At 48.6% G+C, this 19,307-nt stretch overlaps 1 protein-coding gene across 4 annotated transcripts in view; it reads right to left on the bottom strand.

Annotated features, from left to right (window-relative positions):
* The window catches only part of SLC4A5 (solute carrier family 4 member 5), a 45,786-nt gene extending 28,070 nt beyond the window's left edge, over positions 1 to 17,716 (bottom strand). For 3 of the 4 annotated variants that reach the window (XM_064731157.1, XM_064731155.1, XM_064731158.1), the window contains exons 1-3: positions 13,727 to 13,904; positions 12,439 to 12,627; positions 1,825 to 1,954 (exon numbers count right to left, since the gene is read on the bottom strand). In XM_064731157.1, coding sequence (XP_064587227.1) covers positions 1,825 to 1,954; positions 12,439 to 12,627; positions 13,727 to 13,799 — 392 coding nt within the window. In that variant the 5' untranslated portion in view covers positions 13,800 to 13,904. Of the gene's footprint in view, positions 1 to 1,824; positions 1,955 to 12,438; positions 12,628 to 13,726; positions 13,905 to 17,551 lie in introns of those variants that run through there. The other variant, XM_064731156.1, reaches the window with a different exon arrangement.
* Between the last annotated feature and the right edge of the window lie 1,591 nt (positions 17,717 to 19,307).

The raw sequence follows: 19,307 nt of genomic DNA, 5'->3' as shown, positions 1-19,307 counted from the left end.
TTTATCCCTCCTCAAATCGTATCTGTGGGATTTGGGAGCTGTGGGATGGAGGGAATGCTCCAAATCCCACCAGGAAACCCAAATCCATGGATTTATCCCTCCTCAAATTGTATCTGTGGGATCTGGGAGCTGTGGGATGGAGGGAATGCTCCCAATCCCACCAGGAAACCCAAATCCATGGATTTATCCCTCCTCAAATCGCTCCTGTGGGATTTGGGAGCTGTGGGATGGAGGGAATGCTCCAAATCCCACCAGGAAACCCAAATCCATGGATTTATCCATCTTCAAATTGTATCTGTGGGATCTGGGAGCTGTGGGAGGAAGGAAAAGCTCCCAATCCCAGCAGGAAACCCAAATCCATGGATTTATCCATCCTCAAATTGTATCTGTGGGATCTGGGAGCTGTGGGATGGAGGAAAAGCTCCCAATCCCACCAGGAAACCCAAATCCATGGATTTATCCATCTTCAAATTGTATCTGTGGGACTTGGGAGCTGTGGGAGGAAGGAAAAGCTCCCAATCCCACCAGGAAATCCAAATCCATGGATTTTGCCCTCCTTAATTGCTCCTGTGAGGTTTGGGAGCTGTGGGGGAAAGGAAAAGTTCCCAATCCCAGCAGGAAACCCAAATCCATGGATTCATCCATCCTCAAATTGTATCTGTGGGACTTGGGAGCTGTGGGGGAATGGAAAGCTCCCAGTCCGACCAGGAAATTCAAATTCATGGATTTTGCCCTCCTTAAATTGCTCCTGTGAGGTTTGGGAGCATTGGGGTGGAGGAAAAGCCCTGACAGAGCCCCAAACCACAGCACCCATCCCTGATTTCTCCGGAGAATCCCGATCTCCAGCCCTTCCTCTTTCCCGGGGTGGAATTCAAACTCCCCGCCCAGCGCCGCCACTGCCGCTCCCCCAAAGCCGATTAGGGCGCTGCTCCTCTGCCTCCTGCCCCGTTTTCCAAGGAATTTGGGTCATTCTGGAGAGTGGGATTGGGGCAGGAATCCCGGTGGGATTGGGTGGGATTGGGGCAGGAATCCCGGTGGGATTGGGGCAGGAATCCCGGTGGGATTGGGACAGGAATTCCTGTGGGATTGGGTGGGATTGGGGCAGGAATTCCTGTGGGATTGGGGCAGGAATCCCTGTGGGATTGGGGACAGGAATCCCGGTGGGATTGGGGCAGGAATCCCGGTGGGATTGGGGCACAGCACCCTGGGATTCCTTTGCCGAGGATTCCATTTTCAAACCCTCCCAAAATCTCATTTTTCCTGCATTTCCCCCATTCAGAAATGCCCTTTTCTAACACCCCTAAATCCAGCACTCATTCCCTGATATTCCATTTACAAAATCCCATTTTCCCAGCATTTCCCCAATTCAGGAATGTCCTTTTTTCCCAGTGCTCATTCCCTGATATTCCATTTACAAAACCCCATTTCCCCCATTCAGAAATGCCATTTTCTAACCCCCTTAAATCCAACTGTCATTCCCTGATATTCCATTTACAAAATCCCATTTTCCCCCATTTCCCCCATTCGGAAATGCCCTTTTCTAACACCTTATAAACAATGTCTACACCCTGATTTTCCATTTACAAAATCCCATTTTTCCTGCATTTGCTCAATTCAGAAATGCCCTTTTCTAACCCCCTTAAATCCAGCTCTCATTCCCTGATATTCCATTTCCAAAATCCCATTTTCCCCCATTTCCCCCATTCGGAAATGCCCTTTTCTAACCCCCCCAAATCCCACCCCCCTTCCCTGACCCCGTTATCCCGCGGGGACATTTTGGGATGGGATTTTTGGGATTTTTCCCCGTTTTCCCGTGTCCCTGACCTGGCCGACTCCTTCCACTCCATGTCGTCGCCGTCGCGCTGCAGCGTGTCCATCTCGGTGAACAGCGTCGGGTTGGGCGCCTCGTCCTCGTCCCCCAGGATGTACCGGAGCCGCTCGGCGGCCGGGGACACTGCCGGGAAAAACCGATGGAATTCCGGGGGGAAACGGGCGGGAATGGCCCCAAGGGGGCAAAAACAGGGATGGAAATGGAGGGAAATGTCCGAGGGAATGGGGGAATTCTGAATCATCCCATCCTGAATTCCCTGTGCTGGAATTCCAGGGGAAAACGGGATGGGCAAAAACAGGGATGGAAATGGAGGGAAATGCTTGAGGGAATGGGGAAGCTCCATCCTGAATTCCCTGTGCTGGAATTCCGGGGGGAAACGGGATGGGCAAAAACAGGGATAAAAATGGAGGGAAATGCTTGAGGGAATGGGGAACTCTGAATCATCCCAACCTGAATTTCCTGTGCTGGAATTCTGGGGCAAGAACGGGATGGGCCCAGGGGGAACAGCCCCAAGGGGGCAAAAAAAGGGATGGAAATGTCCAAGGGAATGGGGAAGCTCCATCCTGAATTCCCTGTGCTGGAATTCCAGATGGGCCCACTGGGAATGGCCCCAAAGGGGGCAGAAAAAGGGATGGAAATGGAGGGAAATGTTCGAGGGAATGGGGAAGCTCCATCCTGAATTCCCTGTGCCGGAATTCCGGGGGAAAAACGAGATGGGCCCGAGGGGAACGGCCCCAAGGGGGCAAAAACAGGGATGGAAATGGAGGGAAATGCTTGAGGGAATGGGGGAATTCTGAATCATCCCATCCTGAATTCCCTGTGCTGGAATTCCAGATGGGCCCGCTGGGAACGGCCCCAAGGGGGCAAAAACAGGGATAAAAATGGAGGGAAATGCTTGAGGGAATGGGGGAAGCTCCATCCTGAATTTCTTGTGCTGGAATTCCAGGGGAAAACGGGAAAATTCAAAGGGGAAAAAACAGGGATGGAAATGGAGGGAAATGCATGAGGGAATGGGGGAATTCTGAATCATCAAATCCTGAATTCCCTGTGCTGGAATTCCAGATGGGCCCGCTGGGAATGGACCCAAAGGAGCAAAAAAAGGGATAAAAATGGAGGGAAATGTTCGAGGGAATGGGGAAGCTCCATCCTGAATTTCTTGTGCTGGGATTCTGGGGGAAACGGGATGGGCCCGGCGGGAACGGCCCCAAGGGGCAAAAACAGGGATGGAAATGGAGGGAAATGTTCGAGGGAATGGGGGAACTCCATCCTGAATTCCCTGTGCCGGAATTCCAGATGGGCCCAGGGGAACGGGCTCAAAGGGGGCAAAAACAGGGATGGAAATGGAGGGAAATGCTTGAGGGAATGGGGGAATTCTGAATCATCCCATCCTGAATTCCCTGTGCTGGAATTCCAGATGGGCCCGCTGGGAACGGCCCCAAAGGGGGAAAAAACAGGGATGGAAATGGAGGGAAATGTTCGAGGGAATGGGGGAATTCTGAATCATCCCAACCTGAATTCCCTGTGCTGGAATTCTGCGGCAAAAACAGGATGGGCCCACTGGGAACGGCCCCAAAGGAGCAAAAACAGGGATGAAAATGGAGGGAAATGTCCAAGGGAATGGGGGAGCTCCATCCTGAATTCCCTGTGCTGGAATTCCAGATGGGCCCGCTGGGAACGGCCCCAAAAGGGGGTTGGGATCAGGGAAAAAGGGATGAAAATGGAGGAAAATGTTTGAGGGAATGGGGCAACTCCAAGTGATCCCGTCCTGAATTCCCTGTGCTGGAATTCCGGGGATGGGCCCTCTGGGAACAGCCCCAAGGGGGCAAAAAAAGGGATGGAAATGGAGGGAAATGCTTGAGGGAATGGGGAAACTCCATCCTGAATTTCTTGTGCTGGAATTCCAGGGGAAAAACGAGATGGGCCCGAGGGGAACGGCGCCAAAGGAGCAAAAAAAGGGATAAAAATGGGGAAATGTCCAAGGAATAGGGAAATTCTGAATCATCCCATCCTGAATTCCCTGTGCTGGAATTCCAGGGGAAAAATGAGATGGGCCTGGCGGGAACGGCCCCAAAGGGGCAAAAAGAGCAATGGAAGTGGAGGGAAATGTTTGAGGGAATGGGGGAACTCCATCCTGAATTCCCTGTGCTGGAATTCCAGGGGAAAACGGGATGATCTCAAAAAGAAAGGGATCAAAATGGAGGGAAATGTCCGAGGGAATGGGGGAATTCTGAATCATCCCATCCTGAATTCCCTGTGCTGGAATTCCAGATGGGCCCGCTGGGAACGGCCCCAAAGGGGCAAAAACAGGGATGGAAATGGAGGGAAATGTTTGAGGGAATGGGGGAGCTCCATCCTGAATTTCTTGTGCTGGAATTCCATGGGAAATGGGATGATCACAAAAAAAAAGGATAAAAATGGAGGGAAAATTTTGAGGGAATGGGGGAACTCCAAGAGATCCCATCTTGAATTCCCTGTGCTGGAATTCCGGGGGAAAAATGAGATGGGCCCACTGGGAACAGCCCCAAAAGGGGCAAAAAGAGGGATGGAAATGGAGGGAAATGCTTGAGGGAATGGGGGAACTCCATCCTGAATTCCCTGTGCTAGAATTCCAGGGGAAAACGGGATGGGCCCGGTGGGAACGGCCTCAAAAAGGGGCAAAAAAGGGATGAAAACAGACGGAAATGCTTGAGGGAATGGGAAGCTCCATCCTGAATTTCTTGTGCTGGAATTCCGGGGGAAAAACAGGATGGGCCCAATGGGAATGGCCCCAAGGGGGCAAAAACAGGGATGAAAATGGAGGGAAATGTTTGAGGGAATGGGGGAATTCTGAATCATCCCATCCTGAATTCCCTGTGCTGGAATTCCAGATGGGCCCACTGGGAACGGCCCCAAAGGGGCAAAAAGAGGGATAAAAATGGAGGGAAATGTTTGAGGGAATGGGGGAACTCCATCCCAAATTCCCTGTGGGATAAAGCTGGAATTCCATTGGAAACAGGATGATCACAAAAAAAAGGGATAAAAATGGAGGGAAAATTTTGAGGGAATGGGGGAACTCCAAGAGATCCCATCTTGAATTCCCTGTGCTGGAATCCCATACTAAATCCTGCTCCATCCTGCAGGGAATGGCCCAAAAGGGAGTTTGGGATCAGGGAAAAAAGGATAAAAATGGAGGGAAATGTTGAGGAAACTCCATCCTGAATTCCCTGTGGAAAAAAGAGCTGGAATTCCAAGGGAAATGGGATGATCCTACAGGGAATGGCCCCAAAGGGGGTTTGGGATCAGGGAAAAAAGGATAAAAATGGAGGGAATGTTCAAGAGAATGTGGGAACTCCATCCTGAATTCCCTGTGGAAAAAGAGCTGGAATTCCATGGAAAATCCCACTTCATCCTGCAGGGAAAGGCCCTGAGGGGGGACTTGGGAGGGCAAAAAAAGGGAAAATGGGAATTTTGGGGCAAAAATCTGGGAATAACAAAGTTGGGTAGTGCAGCACTTAAAAAAATCAGGGAATTAAATTGCTGTGGATAAATGGGAATTTTGGGGCAAAATCTGGGAATAACAAAGTTGGGTAGTGCAGCATTTAAAAAAATCAGGGAATTAAATTGCTGTGGATAAATGGGAATTTTGGGGCAAAATCTGGGAATAACAAAGTTGGGTAGTGCAGCATTTAAAAAAATCAGGGAAGGAAATGGATAAATGGGGGGAAAATGGGAATTTTGGGGCAAAATCTGGGAATAACAAAGTTGGGTAGTGCGGCATTTAAAAAAATCAGGGAATGAAATGGATAAATGGGGGGAAAATGGGAATTTTGGGGCAAAATCTGGGAATAACAAAATTGGGTAGTGCAGCATTTAAAAAATCAGGGAATTAAATTGCTGTGGATAAATGGGAATTTTGGGGCAAAATCTGGGAATAACAAAGTTGGGCAGTGCAGCATTTAAAAAATCAGGGAATGAAATGAAAAAATGGGGGGAAAATGGGAATTTTGCCCCTTTTCCTGCCCAAGGTCCAGCCCTGCTGCCATTCCCACCAATCCCTTCCTGTAATTCCGAATATTCCCGGGAATTCTGGGGCTGGGCTCCGTGCCTGGAGGGTTTCAGGCTCCCTAAGCCCGGGCTTGTTCTCGGAAAAGGGATGAAACGGGTGAAATTCCGGTCAATCCTTCGGCCGACCATAAAATTACCCAAAAAAAACCCCCAAATTTCACACAAAAAAAATCGGGATTTTGCTGGAAATCGAGGTCTCTGGTGGAAAAAATGGGATTTGGGATTCCTGTCGTGGATTTTGGCTGTGCCCAAATTCCCTCTGTGAAATTGGATCTGTCCCTCCTCATCCTCCCCAGGGCCTCATTTCGGGGCTGTCCCACCCTTGAAACCCCAAAAACTGAAAGGATTCTCCTTTTTTAGGAGCTTTTTAGCTTCTTTTCCTTCTCCTGTCAGATTTTAGGGAATTATTCCAAGCTCCCAGCTCCTCCTGTTCGGGGTTTTTGTGTTCCTGGGAATTGCACCCAGCTCAGGAAACCCCAGGGAGCTGCAGGTGTTGGTTGGAGAGGGGGAAAGTGGCAAAAATCCCAAAAAACACCCCAAAATCAGCTCCGGATCCAAAGTTTTTCCCTGCATTTTCCTGTGGATTTTCCAAAGCTTTTCCTGAATTTTCCTGTGGATTTTCCAAAGCTTTTCCCTGCATTTTCCTGTGGATTTTCCAAAGTTTTTCCCTGCATTTTCCTGTGGATTTTCCAAAGCTTTTCCTGAATTTTCCTGTGGATTTTCCAAAGCTTTTCCCTGCATTTTCCTGTGGATTTTCCAAAGTTTTTCCCTGCATTTTCCTGTCGATTTGCCAAAGATTTCCTGCATTTTCCTCTGAGTTCTCCACAGCTTTTCCTGCATTTTCCTGTGGATTCTCCACAGCTTTTCCCTGCATTTTCCTGTGGATTTTCCAAAGCTTTCCCTGCATTTTCCTGCCTCAGACAAGCCCCCACTGCCCCAAACCCCAGGAGAGCAGGATGTACAACCCATGGGATAAATTTTCTCAAAATCCCCAGGTCTGGGATTTTTCTGACCCTTCCAAAAATTTACTTTTCCCCCGAGGAGCTGCAGCAGCTGCCCCGTTGATTTTTGGAATGAGGTTTAGTCCTCTGCACTTTTACAAGCCCCAAAGTTGCTTTTCTGAGGGAAAAATCACAAAAAACCCCCAAGAATCTTTTCCCCTTCCCACCACAATGCTGGGGAATAAAAACCTCAAACCCTGCCTGGAGTTGTTTCCATTTCTTCCCCCATTTCTCCCCGTTTTGACCCCAAAGTTTCACCACAGGATCCAAAATGAAAAATAAAAAATAAAAAATAAAAAATAAAAACCCCAAACCGTACCTGGAGCTGTTTCCATTTCTCCCTGCTTTAACCCTAAAGTTTCACCACAGGATCCCAAACAAAAAATAAAAAATAAAAGCCTCAAACCCTACCTGGAGCTGTTTCCATTTCTTCCCCCATTTCTCCCCATTTTGACCCCAAAGTTTCCCTGCAGGATCCCAAATAAAGAATTAAAAAAAAATATAAATAAATAAAAGCATAAAAACCCCAAACCCTACCTGGAGCTGTTTCCATTTCTTCCCCATTTCTCCCTGCTTTAACCCCAAAGTTTCACCACAGGATCACAAATAAAAAATAAAAAATAAAAAACCCAAACCTACCTGGAGTTGTTTCCATTTCTCCTGCTTTAACCCTAAATTTTCACCACAGGATCCCAAACAAAAAATAAAAAATAAAAGCCTCAAACCCTACCTGGAGCTGTTTCCATTTCTTCCCCCATTTCTCCCTGTTTTGACCCCAAAGTTTCACCGCAGGACCCCAAATAAAAAATAAAAAAATAAAAAATAAAAAATAAAAAATAAAAGCCTCAAACCCTACCTGGAGTTGTTTCCATTTCTCCCTGCTTTAACCCTAAAGTTTCACCACAGGATCCCAAACAAAAAATAAAAAATAAAAGCCCCAAACCCTACCTGGAGCTGTTTCCATTTCTTCCCCCATTTCTCCCCGTTTTCACCCCAAATTTCCCCGCAGGATCCCGAAGCGCCGCCGCCGCCGGAGTTTCCCTCTCTCCTTTTTCCCCTCTCTCCTTTTTCCCCTCTCTCCTTTTTCTCCTCTCTCCTTTTTCCCCTCTCTCCTTTTTCCCCTCTCTCCTCTCTGCGCCGCAGCTCCGCTGCACTCCCGGCTTAGGGAGCCGATTACGGCACAAAATCCTGCCCTGCTCCGCTCCCATGACGGGAAGTGACCAAAGCGCCGGGATGCGCTCGGGAAAGGCCCAAAATCCCCAAATTCACAGCGGGAATGGCCCAAAAACCCCAAATCTGGGGTGGGAAGAGCCCAAAAACCCCAAATTCGCAGAGGGAAGAGCCCAAAATCCCCAAATTCACAGCGGGAAGAGCCCAAAAACCCCAAATCCACAGAGGGAAGAGCCCCAAATTCCCAAATCTGAGGTGGGAAGAGCCCAAAACCCCCAAAATCTGAGGGAAGAGCCCAAAATCCCCAAAATCTGAGGGAAGAGCCCAAAATCCCCAAATCTGGGGCGGGAAGAGCCCAAAACCCCAAAATCTGGGGTGGGAAGAGCCCAAAATCCCCAAATCCACAGAGGGAAGAGCCCAAAAACCCCAAATCTGAGGGAAGAGCCCGAAATCCCCAAAATCTGTGGCGGGAAGAGCCCAAAATCCCCAAATCTGGGGTGGGAAGAGCCCAAAAACCCGAAATCCACAGAGGGAAGAGCCCAAAATCCCCAAAATCTGAGGGAAGAGCCCAAAATCCCCAAATTCACAGCGGGAATGGCCCAAAAACCCCAAAATCTGGGGTGGGAAGAGCCCAAAAACCCCAAATCCACAGAGGGAAGAGCCCAAAATCCCCAAAATCTGGGGTGGGAAGAGCCCAAAATCCCCAAAATCTGGGGTGGGAAGAGCCCAAAAACCCCAAATCCACAGAGGGAAGAGCCCAAAATCCCCAAATCTGAGGGAAGAACCCAAAAATCCCCAAATCTGCAGCGGTTTTCAGGGAAAAAACCAAAAGTACAGGGATGAGGGAGATTTGGTGGTTGTGGGGTTGAGGGTTTGGGTTTGGGGTTTTTTTTCAGTCTGGAAAAGAAGGATTTTGGTCCTAAGTCACTAAAGTGGGGTGGAGTTGTTGGTGAGTGGGGTTTGGTGGCTGTGGGGAGGAGGAAAAGGGGGGAAAAGAGGAAAAAATGAGGGGAAAAAGGGGGGAAAAGAAGAGGGAAAAGGGAGTGGAAAAGAGGGGAAAGGAGGGGGAAAAGGGGAAAGAGAACAGGGGAAAAGGGAAGAAAATTGGGGAAAAGGAGGGGAAATGGGGGAAAAGGAGGGAAAGGAGGGAAAAAGGAGGGGGAAAGGGGGAAAGAGAGGAGAACAGGGGAAAAGGAAGGAAAATTGGGGGAAAAGAGGAGAAAGGAGGGGAAAAGGAGGGGGGAAGAGAGGGGGAAAAGGAGGAGAAAAGGAAGGAAAATTGGGGAAAAGGAGGGGAAAGGGGAAAAGAGGGGAGAAAAGGGAAAAGGAGAGGAAAGAGGGGAAAAGGAGGGGAAAAGAGGAGGAAGAGGGAAAATTGGGGAAAAAGAGGGAAAAGGGGAAAAAGAGGGGAAAAAGGAGGGGAAAAAGAGGGGAAAAGGAGGGGGAAGGGAGAAAGAGAGGAGAACAGGGAAAAGGGAAGGAGAATTGGGGAAAAGGAGGGGAAAAGGAGGGAAAGGAGGGGGAAAGAAGGGGGGAAAGGAGGGGAAAAGGAGGGGAAAAGGAAGGAAAATTGGGGAAAAAGGAAGAAATTGGGGAAAAGGAAGGAAAATTGGGGAAAAGGAAGGAAAGTTGGGGAAAAGGAGGGGAAAGGGGAAAAGGAGGGGAGAATAAGGGAAAAGGAGAGGAAAAGGGGAAAAGTAGGGGAAAAAGGAGGGGAAAAAGAGGGGGAAAGGGAGAAAGAGAGGAGAACAGGGGAAAAGAAGGAGAATTGGGGAAAAGGAGGGGAAAAAAGAGGGGAAAAAGAGAGGGGAAAGGGAGAAGAGAGGAGAACAGGGGAAAAGGAAGGAGAATTGGGGAAAAGGAGGGGAAAAAGGGGGGAAAAAGAGGGGAAAGGGGGAAAGAGAGAAGAATAGGGAAAAAGGAAGGAAAATTGGGGAAAAGGAGGGAAAAGGAGGGGAAAGGAAGGAAAGGAAGGAAGGGACACGGCCCTGCTCCCGCCTCCACTGAGGGCACAAAGGAGCTGCCAGCAAATCAAAAACCTCATCCCATGCAAAAAAAAATGGGAAAACTTCGGCTGGGCCTGAACCCGAATGCGAATTTCCAGCAGGGGTTGGAAAATGCCGGGATTTTCCCCTGGCAGGGCTCGGCCGCCGCCTGCGCTCGCTCGCTGGGAATGTTAATCTGCCCTAAGGAGATTTCAGCCCCCGAGGGGCGGCAGAGCCCGGCGGGAACGCGCTGAGATCGCCCAGGGCTGTCCGGAACCCCCGTCCCGACGGGGAAACTCCATCGAATCCCATTCCAATGGGAAAAACCCATCGGGAATAAGGTGGGGTTCCTGGAACCCCAATCCCAGCAGGAAAACTCAATCCAAACCCATTCCAATGGGAAAAACCCATCAGGAACAAGGTGTGAAGGTTGTGGAGAACCTCAATTCCATCAGGAACCCTCTCCAATCCCATTTTAATGGGAAAAACCCATCAGGAACATGGTGAGATGTCTGGAAGTTTTCTGGATCCTCAGTCCCATCAGGAACCCCCTCCAACCCCAACCCAAATTCCATTTCAATGGGAAAATCCCATCAGGAACAAGGTGAGAAAGGTGTGAGGAACCCCAATCCCATCAGGAACCCCCTCCAACTCTATTTCAATGGGAAAAACCCATCAGGAACACAGTGTGAAGGTTGTGGGGAACACCAATCCCCGTAGGAACCCTCTCCAACCCCATTTTAATGGGAAAGACCCATCAGGAACAAGGTGTGATTCCCAAAGGTTGTTTGGAACCCCAATCCCAGCAGGAAAACTCCATCCAAATCCCATTTCAATGGGAAAAACCCATTGGGAACAAGGTGTGAAGGTTGTGGAGAACCCCAATTCCATCAGGAACCCCCTCCAACCCCATTTCAATGGGAAAAACCCATCGGGAACAAGGTGTGATGTTCAAAAGTTTTCTGGATCCTCCAACCCCAACCCAAATCCCATCTCAATGGGAAAATCCCATCAGGAACACGGTGTGATTCCCAAAGGTTGTCTGGAACCCCAATCCCCGCAGGAAAACTCCATCCAAATCCCATTTCAATGGGAAAATCCCATCGGGAACAAGGTGTGAAGGTTGTGGGGAACCCCAATTCCATCAGGAACCCCCTCCAACCCCATTTCAATGGGAAAAACCCATCAGGAACAAGGTGTGAAGGTTGTGGGGAACCCAAATCCCATCAGGAACCCTCTCCAACCCCATTTTAATGGGAAAAACCCATCGGGAACACGGTGAGATGTCCAAAAGTTTTCTGGATCCCCAATTCCAGCAGGAAACTCCCTCCAACCCCAACCCAAATCCCATTTCAATGGGAAAAACCCATCAGGAACAAGGTGTGAAGGGTGTGGAGAACCCCAATCCCATCAGGAACCCCCTCCAACCCCAACCCAAATCCCATTTCAATGGGAAAAACCCATCAGGAACAAGGTGTGAAGGTTGTGGAGAACCCCAATCCCCATAGGAACCCTCTCCAACCCCATTTCAATGGGAAAAACCCATCGGGAACAAGGTGTGAAGGTTGTGGGGAACCCCAATTCCATCAGGAACTCCCTCCAATGCTATTTCAATGGGAAAAACCCATCAGGAACACGGTGAGATGTCTGGAAGTTTTCTGGATCCCCAACCCCAACCCAAATCCCATCTCAATGGGAAAAACCCATCAGGAACAAGGTGTGATTCCCAAAGGTTGTTTGGAACCCCAATCCTAGCAGGAAAACTCCATCCAAATCCCATCTCAATGGGAAAAACCCATCCGGGAACACGGTGAGATGTCCAAAAGTTTTCTGGATCCTCAGTCCCATCAGGAACCCCCGTCAACCCCAACCCGAATTCCATTTCAATGGGAAAAATCGAGAACATGGGAAAATCGAGAGAATGGGAAAATTCTCACCCATCGAGAACACGGTGTGAAGGTTGTGGAGAACCCCAATTCCATCAGGAACCCTCTCCACCCCCATTTTAATGGGAAAAAAGCCATCGGGAACAAGGTGTGAGGTGTGATGTCTATAAGTTTTCTGGGTCCCCAACCCCATCAGGAACCCTCTCCAACCCCAACCCAACGGCCCCACCAAGCCCAGGACGGGCGGATCGGCGTCACCACACCCCCGATCCGATCCGATCCAACCCAACCCCAATCCCATCAGGAACCCCCTCCAACCCCAACCCAAATCCCATTTCAATGGGAAAATCCCATCAGGAACACGGTGTGAAGGTTGTGGAGAACCCCAATTCCATCAGGAACCCCCTCCAACCCCAACCCAACGGCCCCACCAAGCCCAGGACGGGCGGATCAGCGTCACCACACCCTCGATCCAATCCCACCCAACACCAATCCCCGGTGGGCTCCGGCCGGGCACTCACTGGTCCTGCTGGCGTTGTCGGGGGCGCTCTCGGGCCAGCCCTGCCCCTCGTCCGTGTCCGAGGGCTCGCGGGGCCCCAGCTGGCGCTCGCTGCCGCTGCGGTCGCGGCTGGAGCCCGGCGAGCGCCGGCGGCGCCGCTTCCGGCGGAGCCCCCGCGGCACCGGCACCCCGATGTAGATGGAGTGGTAGTCTGGGAACCGGACAGGCAGGGGTTAAAAAATTCCGGTTGGAAATGGTGGGGGTGGTGGGGGAGAAATGCAGGGAAAAATTCGTTTTTGTGGGAGAAAGATTCCTGGTGAAAATGATTTATACAGAGTGGTAATTTCGGCAAAAAATTCATTTTTGTGGGAGAAAAATTCCTGGTGAAAATGATTTAGGTGGAGTGGTAATTTCGGCAAAAAATTGATTTTTGTGGGAGAAAAATTCCTGGTGAAAATTATCTAGATGGAGTGATAATTATAATAAAAAAATTCACTTTATAGGGAGAAAAATTCCCAGTGAAAATGAGGTGGATGAAGTGATAATTTGAATAAAAAATTCATTTCCCTAGGAAAAAAAAAATTCATTTTTGTGGGAGAAAAATTCCTGGTGAAAATTATCTAGATGGAGGGATAATTATAATAAAAAAATTCACTTTATAGGGAGAAAAATTCCTGGTGAAAATGATTTACGTGGAGTGGTAATTTCGGAAAAAAAATTGATTTTTGTGGGAGAAAAATTCCTGGTGAAAATGGCGTGGGTGAAAAGAAAATTGGAATAAAAAATTGATTTTCCAGGGAGAAAAATTCCTGGTGAAAATGATTTACGTGGAGTGGTAATTTCGGCAAAAAATTGATTTTTCTGGGAGAAAGATTCCTGGTGAAAATTATCTAGATGGAGTGATAATTATAATAAAAAAATTCACTTTATAGGGAGAAAAATTCCTGGTGAAAATGAGGTGGATGAAGTGATAATTTGAATAAAAAATTCATTTCCCTAGGAAACAAAAAATTGATTTTTCTGGGAGAAAAATTCCTGGTGAAAATTATCTAGATGGAGTGATAATTATAATAAAAAAATTCACTTTATAGGGAGAAAAATTCCCAGTGAAAATGATGTGGGTGGAAAGAAAATTGGAATAGAAAAATTGATTTTTGTGGGAGAAAAATTCCTGGTGAAAATGATGGGGATGGAGCGATAATTGGAATAAAAAATTCTCTAAAAAATTTCCTCCAGGACATTCCTGGGATTTCTCTCACCTTCCTCATCCTCAGATCTCCACTTTGGGATATTTCTGGGATTTCTCTCACCTTCCTCATCCTCGAATCTCCTCCGGGCGCCGCCCAGGCCGCGCTCGCTCATCCCATCCTCATCCTCCAGCATGGTCCGGCTGCTCGGGGAGGGTCAGGAGCGGGATCTGAGATTTTATGGGATCAGGGATTTTGTGGGATCTGGGATTTTGTGGGATCTGGGATTTTATGGGATCTGGGATTTCATTGGGATCTGGGATTTTATTGGGATCTGGGATTTTAATGGGATCTGGGATTATGGGATCTGGGATTTTATTTGGATCTGGGATTTTATTGGGATCTGGGATTTTATGGGATCTGGGATTTTATTGGGATCTGGGATTTTATGGGATCTGGGATTTTATTGGGATCTGGGATTTTATTGGGATCTGGGATTTTATGGGATCTGGGATTTTATTGGGATCTGGGATTTTATGGGATCTGGGATTTTATTGGGATCTGAGATTGTGAGATCTGGGATTTTATTGGGATCTGGGATTTTATTGGGATCTGGGATTATGGGATCTGGGATTTTTATGGGATCTGGGATTTTATTGGGATCTGGGATTTTTATGGGATCTGGGATTTTATGGGATCTGGGATTTCATGGGATCTGGGATTTCATGGGATCTGGGATTTTATTTGGATCTGGGATTTTATTGGGATCTGAGATTGTGAGATCTGGGATTTTATTGGGATCTGGGATTTTATTGGGATCTGGGATTTTGTGGGATCTGGGATTTTTATGGGATCTGGGATTTTATTGGGATCTGGGATTTTAATGGGATCTGAGATTTTATGGGATCTGGGATTTTATGGGATCTGGGATTTGAATTCTGGGGTCCCCTGGGATCAGGAATTTCCGAGAATTCTGGAGTCCCCTGTTATTTTGGGGTGACCCCACACATATCAAAGGGATTTTCCCCATCCCTGATCCCACATTTCCCTGGAATCTCCCCATAATAATTTCCATTATTCCGGGGTGACCCCACACATCCCAAAAGCATTTCCCACCCCAAATTTCCCTTTCCCCATTCCTGATCCCACATTTCCCTGGAATTTCTGAGAATTCCAGAGTGACTCCACACATCTCAGAGGGATTTCCCCATCCCTGATCCCACATTTCCCTGGAATTTCCCCATAATAATTTCCATTATTCCGGGGTGACATCACACATCCCAAAGGGCTTTCCCACCCCAAATTTCTTTTCCCCATCCCTGATCCCACATTTCCCTGGAATTTCCGAGAATTCTGGAGTCCCCTGTTATTTTGGGGTGACCCCATACATATCAAAGGGATTTTCCCAATTTCTGATCCCACATTTCCCTGGAATTTCCCCATAATAATTTCCATTATTCTGGGGTGACCCCACACATCCCAAAAGGATTTCCCACCCCAAATTTTCTTTTCCCACCCCCGATCCCACATTTCCTTTCCACTCGCAGCCGCTGCCGAGTTAATTAACGGCTCCCTAATTAGCCGAGCCCCAGCGATTGCCTTTCACACTCGGCTGCCCGCGCTGTTTCCATTCCCGCCCGGTCGATGCTCCCAAAGTCACTCGGAGGGCGATTCCCGCCCGTTCCAGCTCTTTCGGGGACAAAAACCCCAAATCCGGCAAAAATCTCAAAAATGGGAACGGCCGGAGCCGCTGGGGCTGGCAGGGAGGGAATTCCTGACCCTTTAACCTGGGAAAATCCAGGTTATCCCAGTCCAAATTAAACCAAATTTATCCCAGTCCAAATTAAATCCAGTTTATCCCAGTCCAAATTAAATCAAATTTATCCCAGTCCAAATTAAATCAAATTTATCCCAGTCCAAATTAAATCCAGTTTATCCCAGTCCAAATTAAATCAAATTTATCCCAGTCCAAATTAAACCAAATTTATCCCAGTCCAAATTAAATCCAGTTTATCCCAGTCCAAATTAAATCAAATTTATCCCAGTCCAAATTAAATCCAGTTTATCCCAGTCCAAATTAAATCCAGTTTACCCCAGTGGGGATATTCCTTTTTACCTGGGAAAATCCAATTTATCCCAGTCCAAATTAAACCAAATTTATCCCAGTCCAAATTAAATCAAATTTATCCCAGTCCAAATTAAATCCAGTTTATCCCAGTCCAAATTAAATCAAATTTATCCCAGACCAAATTAAATCAAATTTATCCCGGTCCAAATTAAATCCAGTTTATCCCAGTCCAAATTAAACCAAATTTATCCCAGTCCAAATTAAATCCAGTTTGTCCCAGTGGGGATATTCCTTTTTACCTGGGAAAATCCAATTTATCCCAATCCAAATTAAATCCAGTTTGTCCCAATCCAACTCAAATCCAGTTTATCCCAGTCCAGTTCAAATCCAATTTATCCCAGTCCAAATTAAATCCAGTTTGTTCCAAACCAGCTCAAATCCAGTTTATCCCAGTCCAACTCAAGTCTGGTTTACCCAAATCTAATTTAAATCCAGTTTATCCCGGTCCAAATTAAATCCAGTTTATCCCGGTCCAAATTAAATCCAGTTTATCCCAGTCCAAATTAAACCCGGTTTACCCCAATCCAACTCAAATCCAGTTTATTCCAATCCAGCTCAAATCCAGTTTATCCCAGTCCAGCTCCAGTCCCATCCCGGTTGAGATTTAAATTGAATTTCCAAGATTTGGGATATTTTCCCCCAATCTGACGCTTTTGGCAGGATTGGTTTCATTTAAGGAGAAACAAATTCAGGGTTTTTCCTCAGGAGGGAAACCCCAAACTGGGCAGTTTTAGGGACAACATCGAGCTTTGGCTTCCCAAAACCATTTTGGGGTGAACCTGAGGATTTCAGGAAGCTGGAAAAGCACAAAAAAGCAGGAAAACGCCCCCAGGAATGGCTTTACTCTAAAAATGATCATTTAAAAAATAAAAAAAATCCCAATCCCCAGGAAATCCCAGCGGGTTGGGATTCCCAGAGGATGGATTGGGGTACAAACCCTTTAAACTGGGATCATTCTGGGATAAAATGGGATTTTTGGGGATCTGGGAGCCCCCGAGCGAAGCCGGGATTTGTCAGGGACGGGTAAATGGAGGCTCCCGATCGATCCCGGGCTCGGATGAGCTGGGATTTTTCCCACAGAGAGATTTTCCCCCCCAAATCCCCAAAACCCAGCCTGGAGCAGGAATTGGAGCTGGAAAACCCAACTGGAATTCCAGGGAAATCCGGGCAGGGAAAGCAAACCCAGCGCTGCCCCCGATCCTGTGAAACCCCAAAAATGAGATTTCCCCAAAAAGGAGATTTCCCCAAAAAGGAGATTTCCCAAAAAAGATTTTCCAAAAAGGGAGGTTTCCCCTAAAGGGAGATTTCCCCAAAAACCAGATTTCCCCTCCTAAACTCACCTGGAGCTCCCCAAAGAGAGATTTGGGATCAGGTTTTGGGGTCAGGGAAAAGTGGGACTGTCAGGAGTCAGAGCTGCTCTGTCAGCGACCCCAAAGCGCCAACCCTGATCCTATGAAACCCAAAAAGATTTCCCCAAAAAGGAGATTTCCCCCAAAACCAGATTTCCCCTTCCAAGCTACACCAGGAGCTCCACAAAGAGAGATTTGGGATTGAGTTGTGGGGTCAGGGAAAGTGGGATTGCTGCGAGTCAGAGCTGCTCTGTCAGCGACCCCAAAGCGCCGACCCCAATCCCATGAAATCCCAAAAAACAATTTCCCAATTTCCCAAACCCACCAGGAGCTCCCCAAAAAGAGATTTGGGATTGGGTTGTGGGGTCAGGGGAAAGTGGGACTGTCAGGAGTCAGAGCTGCTCTTCCAGCGACCCCAAAGCGCCAACCCTGATCCCACAAAATCCCAAATTCCCAATTTCCCAAACTCACCCGAGGCTGCCCAGGGACAGCTCTGGGATGGGGCTGTGGGGTCGGGACTGTCGGGAGTCAGAGCCGCCCTCGCAGCATCCCAGCGATGCCAACGGATCGATGGCGGCCGGAGCATCACGGGAGCACCGGGGGAGGGAAGGGAAGGGAAGGGAAGGGAAGGGAAGGGAAGGGGAAAGGGAAGGGAAGGGAAGGGAAGGGAAGGGAAGGGAAGGGAAGGGAAGGGAAGGGAAGGGAAGGGAAGGGAAGGGAAGGGAAGGGAAGGGAAGGGAAGGGGGGAACCCACGGGATCGGCCCCACACCGGGATGGGGATTCCGGGTGGGATCGCTGGCATGGGGGGATCCAGCCCAGGCTGCGGGGTTTGGGTCTGGGGGGTTTGGGGGATTCGGGAGGGAACTGCTCTGGGTGCTGTGCCTGGAGCTCAGGGAATGGCAGAGAGATCCAGCTGTGGGGTGATCCCAAATCCCATCCATGGGATGATCCCAAACCCCCTCAGTGGGATGATCCCAAACCTTCATCCATGGGATGATCCCAAATCAGCCATGGGACGATCCCAAACCCATCCATGGGATATCCCAAACCCCTTTCCATGGGATATCCCAAATCAGCACGGGACATCCCAAACCCTCCATGGGAGATCCCAAACCCCTCATGGATGATCCCAAGCCTCCATCCATGGGATGATCCCAAATCCAGCACTGGGACGATCCCAAACCCCTTTCCATGGGATGATCCCAAATCCCTTCAGGGGATGATCCCAAATCCCCATCCATGGGATGATCCCAAACCTCCATCCATGGGATGATCCCAAATTCAGCACTGGGACCATCCCAAACCCCATCCATGGGATGATCCCAAACCTTCATCCATGGGATGATCCCAAATCCAGCAGGGGATAATCCCAAATCCCCATCCATGGGATGATCCCAAATCCATCCATGGGATGATCCCAAATCCCCTCAGTGGGATGATCCCAAATCCCCTCAGTGGGGTGATCCCAAACCCCTTTCCATGGGATGATCCCAAATCCCCATCCATGGGATGATCCCAAATCCCCATCCATGGGATGATCCCAAATTCAGCACTGGGAGATCCCAAATCCCCTCAGTGGGATGATCCCAAACCCCTTTCCATGGGATGATCCCAAATCCCCTGAAGAGCCGAGCTCAGCCCCCAAGGGATCCCCCCAGGTTTGGGGTCAGGATTTCCCCATGGCAGGTTTGGGGTCAGGATTTCCATTGGGAGGGTTTGGGGTCAGGATTTCCATTGGGAGGGTTTGGGGTCAGGATTTCCATTGGGAGGGTTTGGGGTCAGGATTTCCCCCTGGCAGGTTTGGGGTCAGGATTTCCCCATGGCAGGTTTGGGGTCAGGATTTCCATTGGGAGGGTTTGGGGTCAGGATTTCCATTGGCAGGTTTGGGGTCAGGATTTCCATTGGGAGGGTTTGGGGTCAGGATTTCCCCCTGGCAGGTTTGGGGTCAGGATTTCCCTGGAATCGTTCCCAATTCCACGTTTTCCCTCCCACCCCACGATTTCACGCTCGGCCCCGCTCCCTGCAGCCTTTGACGGGAACATCAATAAATCCCATCCCATTATCCCATTTCATCCCAGTTTGCCCCAAGGGAATACAGAACCTGAGAGGAAAAAATCCTTTTTTTTTTTACCGTTTTCCCAATGGGAGCTGAGAACAAAAATCCCTTTTTTTTTTTTTACAGTTTTCCCAAAGGAAATCCACAACCTGAGAGAAAAAAAAATCCCA

The sequence above is a fragment of the Zonotrichia leucophrys genome, chromosome 22, assembly GCF_028769735.1.
Source record: "Zonotrichia leucophrys gambelii isolate GWCS_2022_RI chromosome 22, RI_Zleu_2.0, whole genome shotgun sequence".
Lineage (NCBI taxonomy): Eukaryota > Metazoa > Chordata > Aves > Passeriformes > Passerellidae > Zonotrichia > Zonotrichia leucophrys.
Note: the sequence above shows the minus strand (reverse complement) of the source record. Positions and strands in the feature narration are given on the sequence as shown.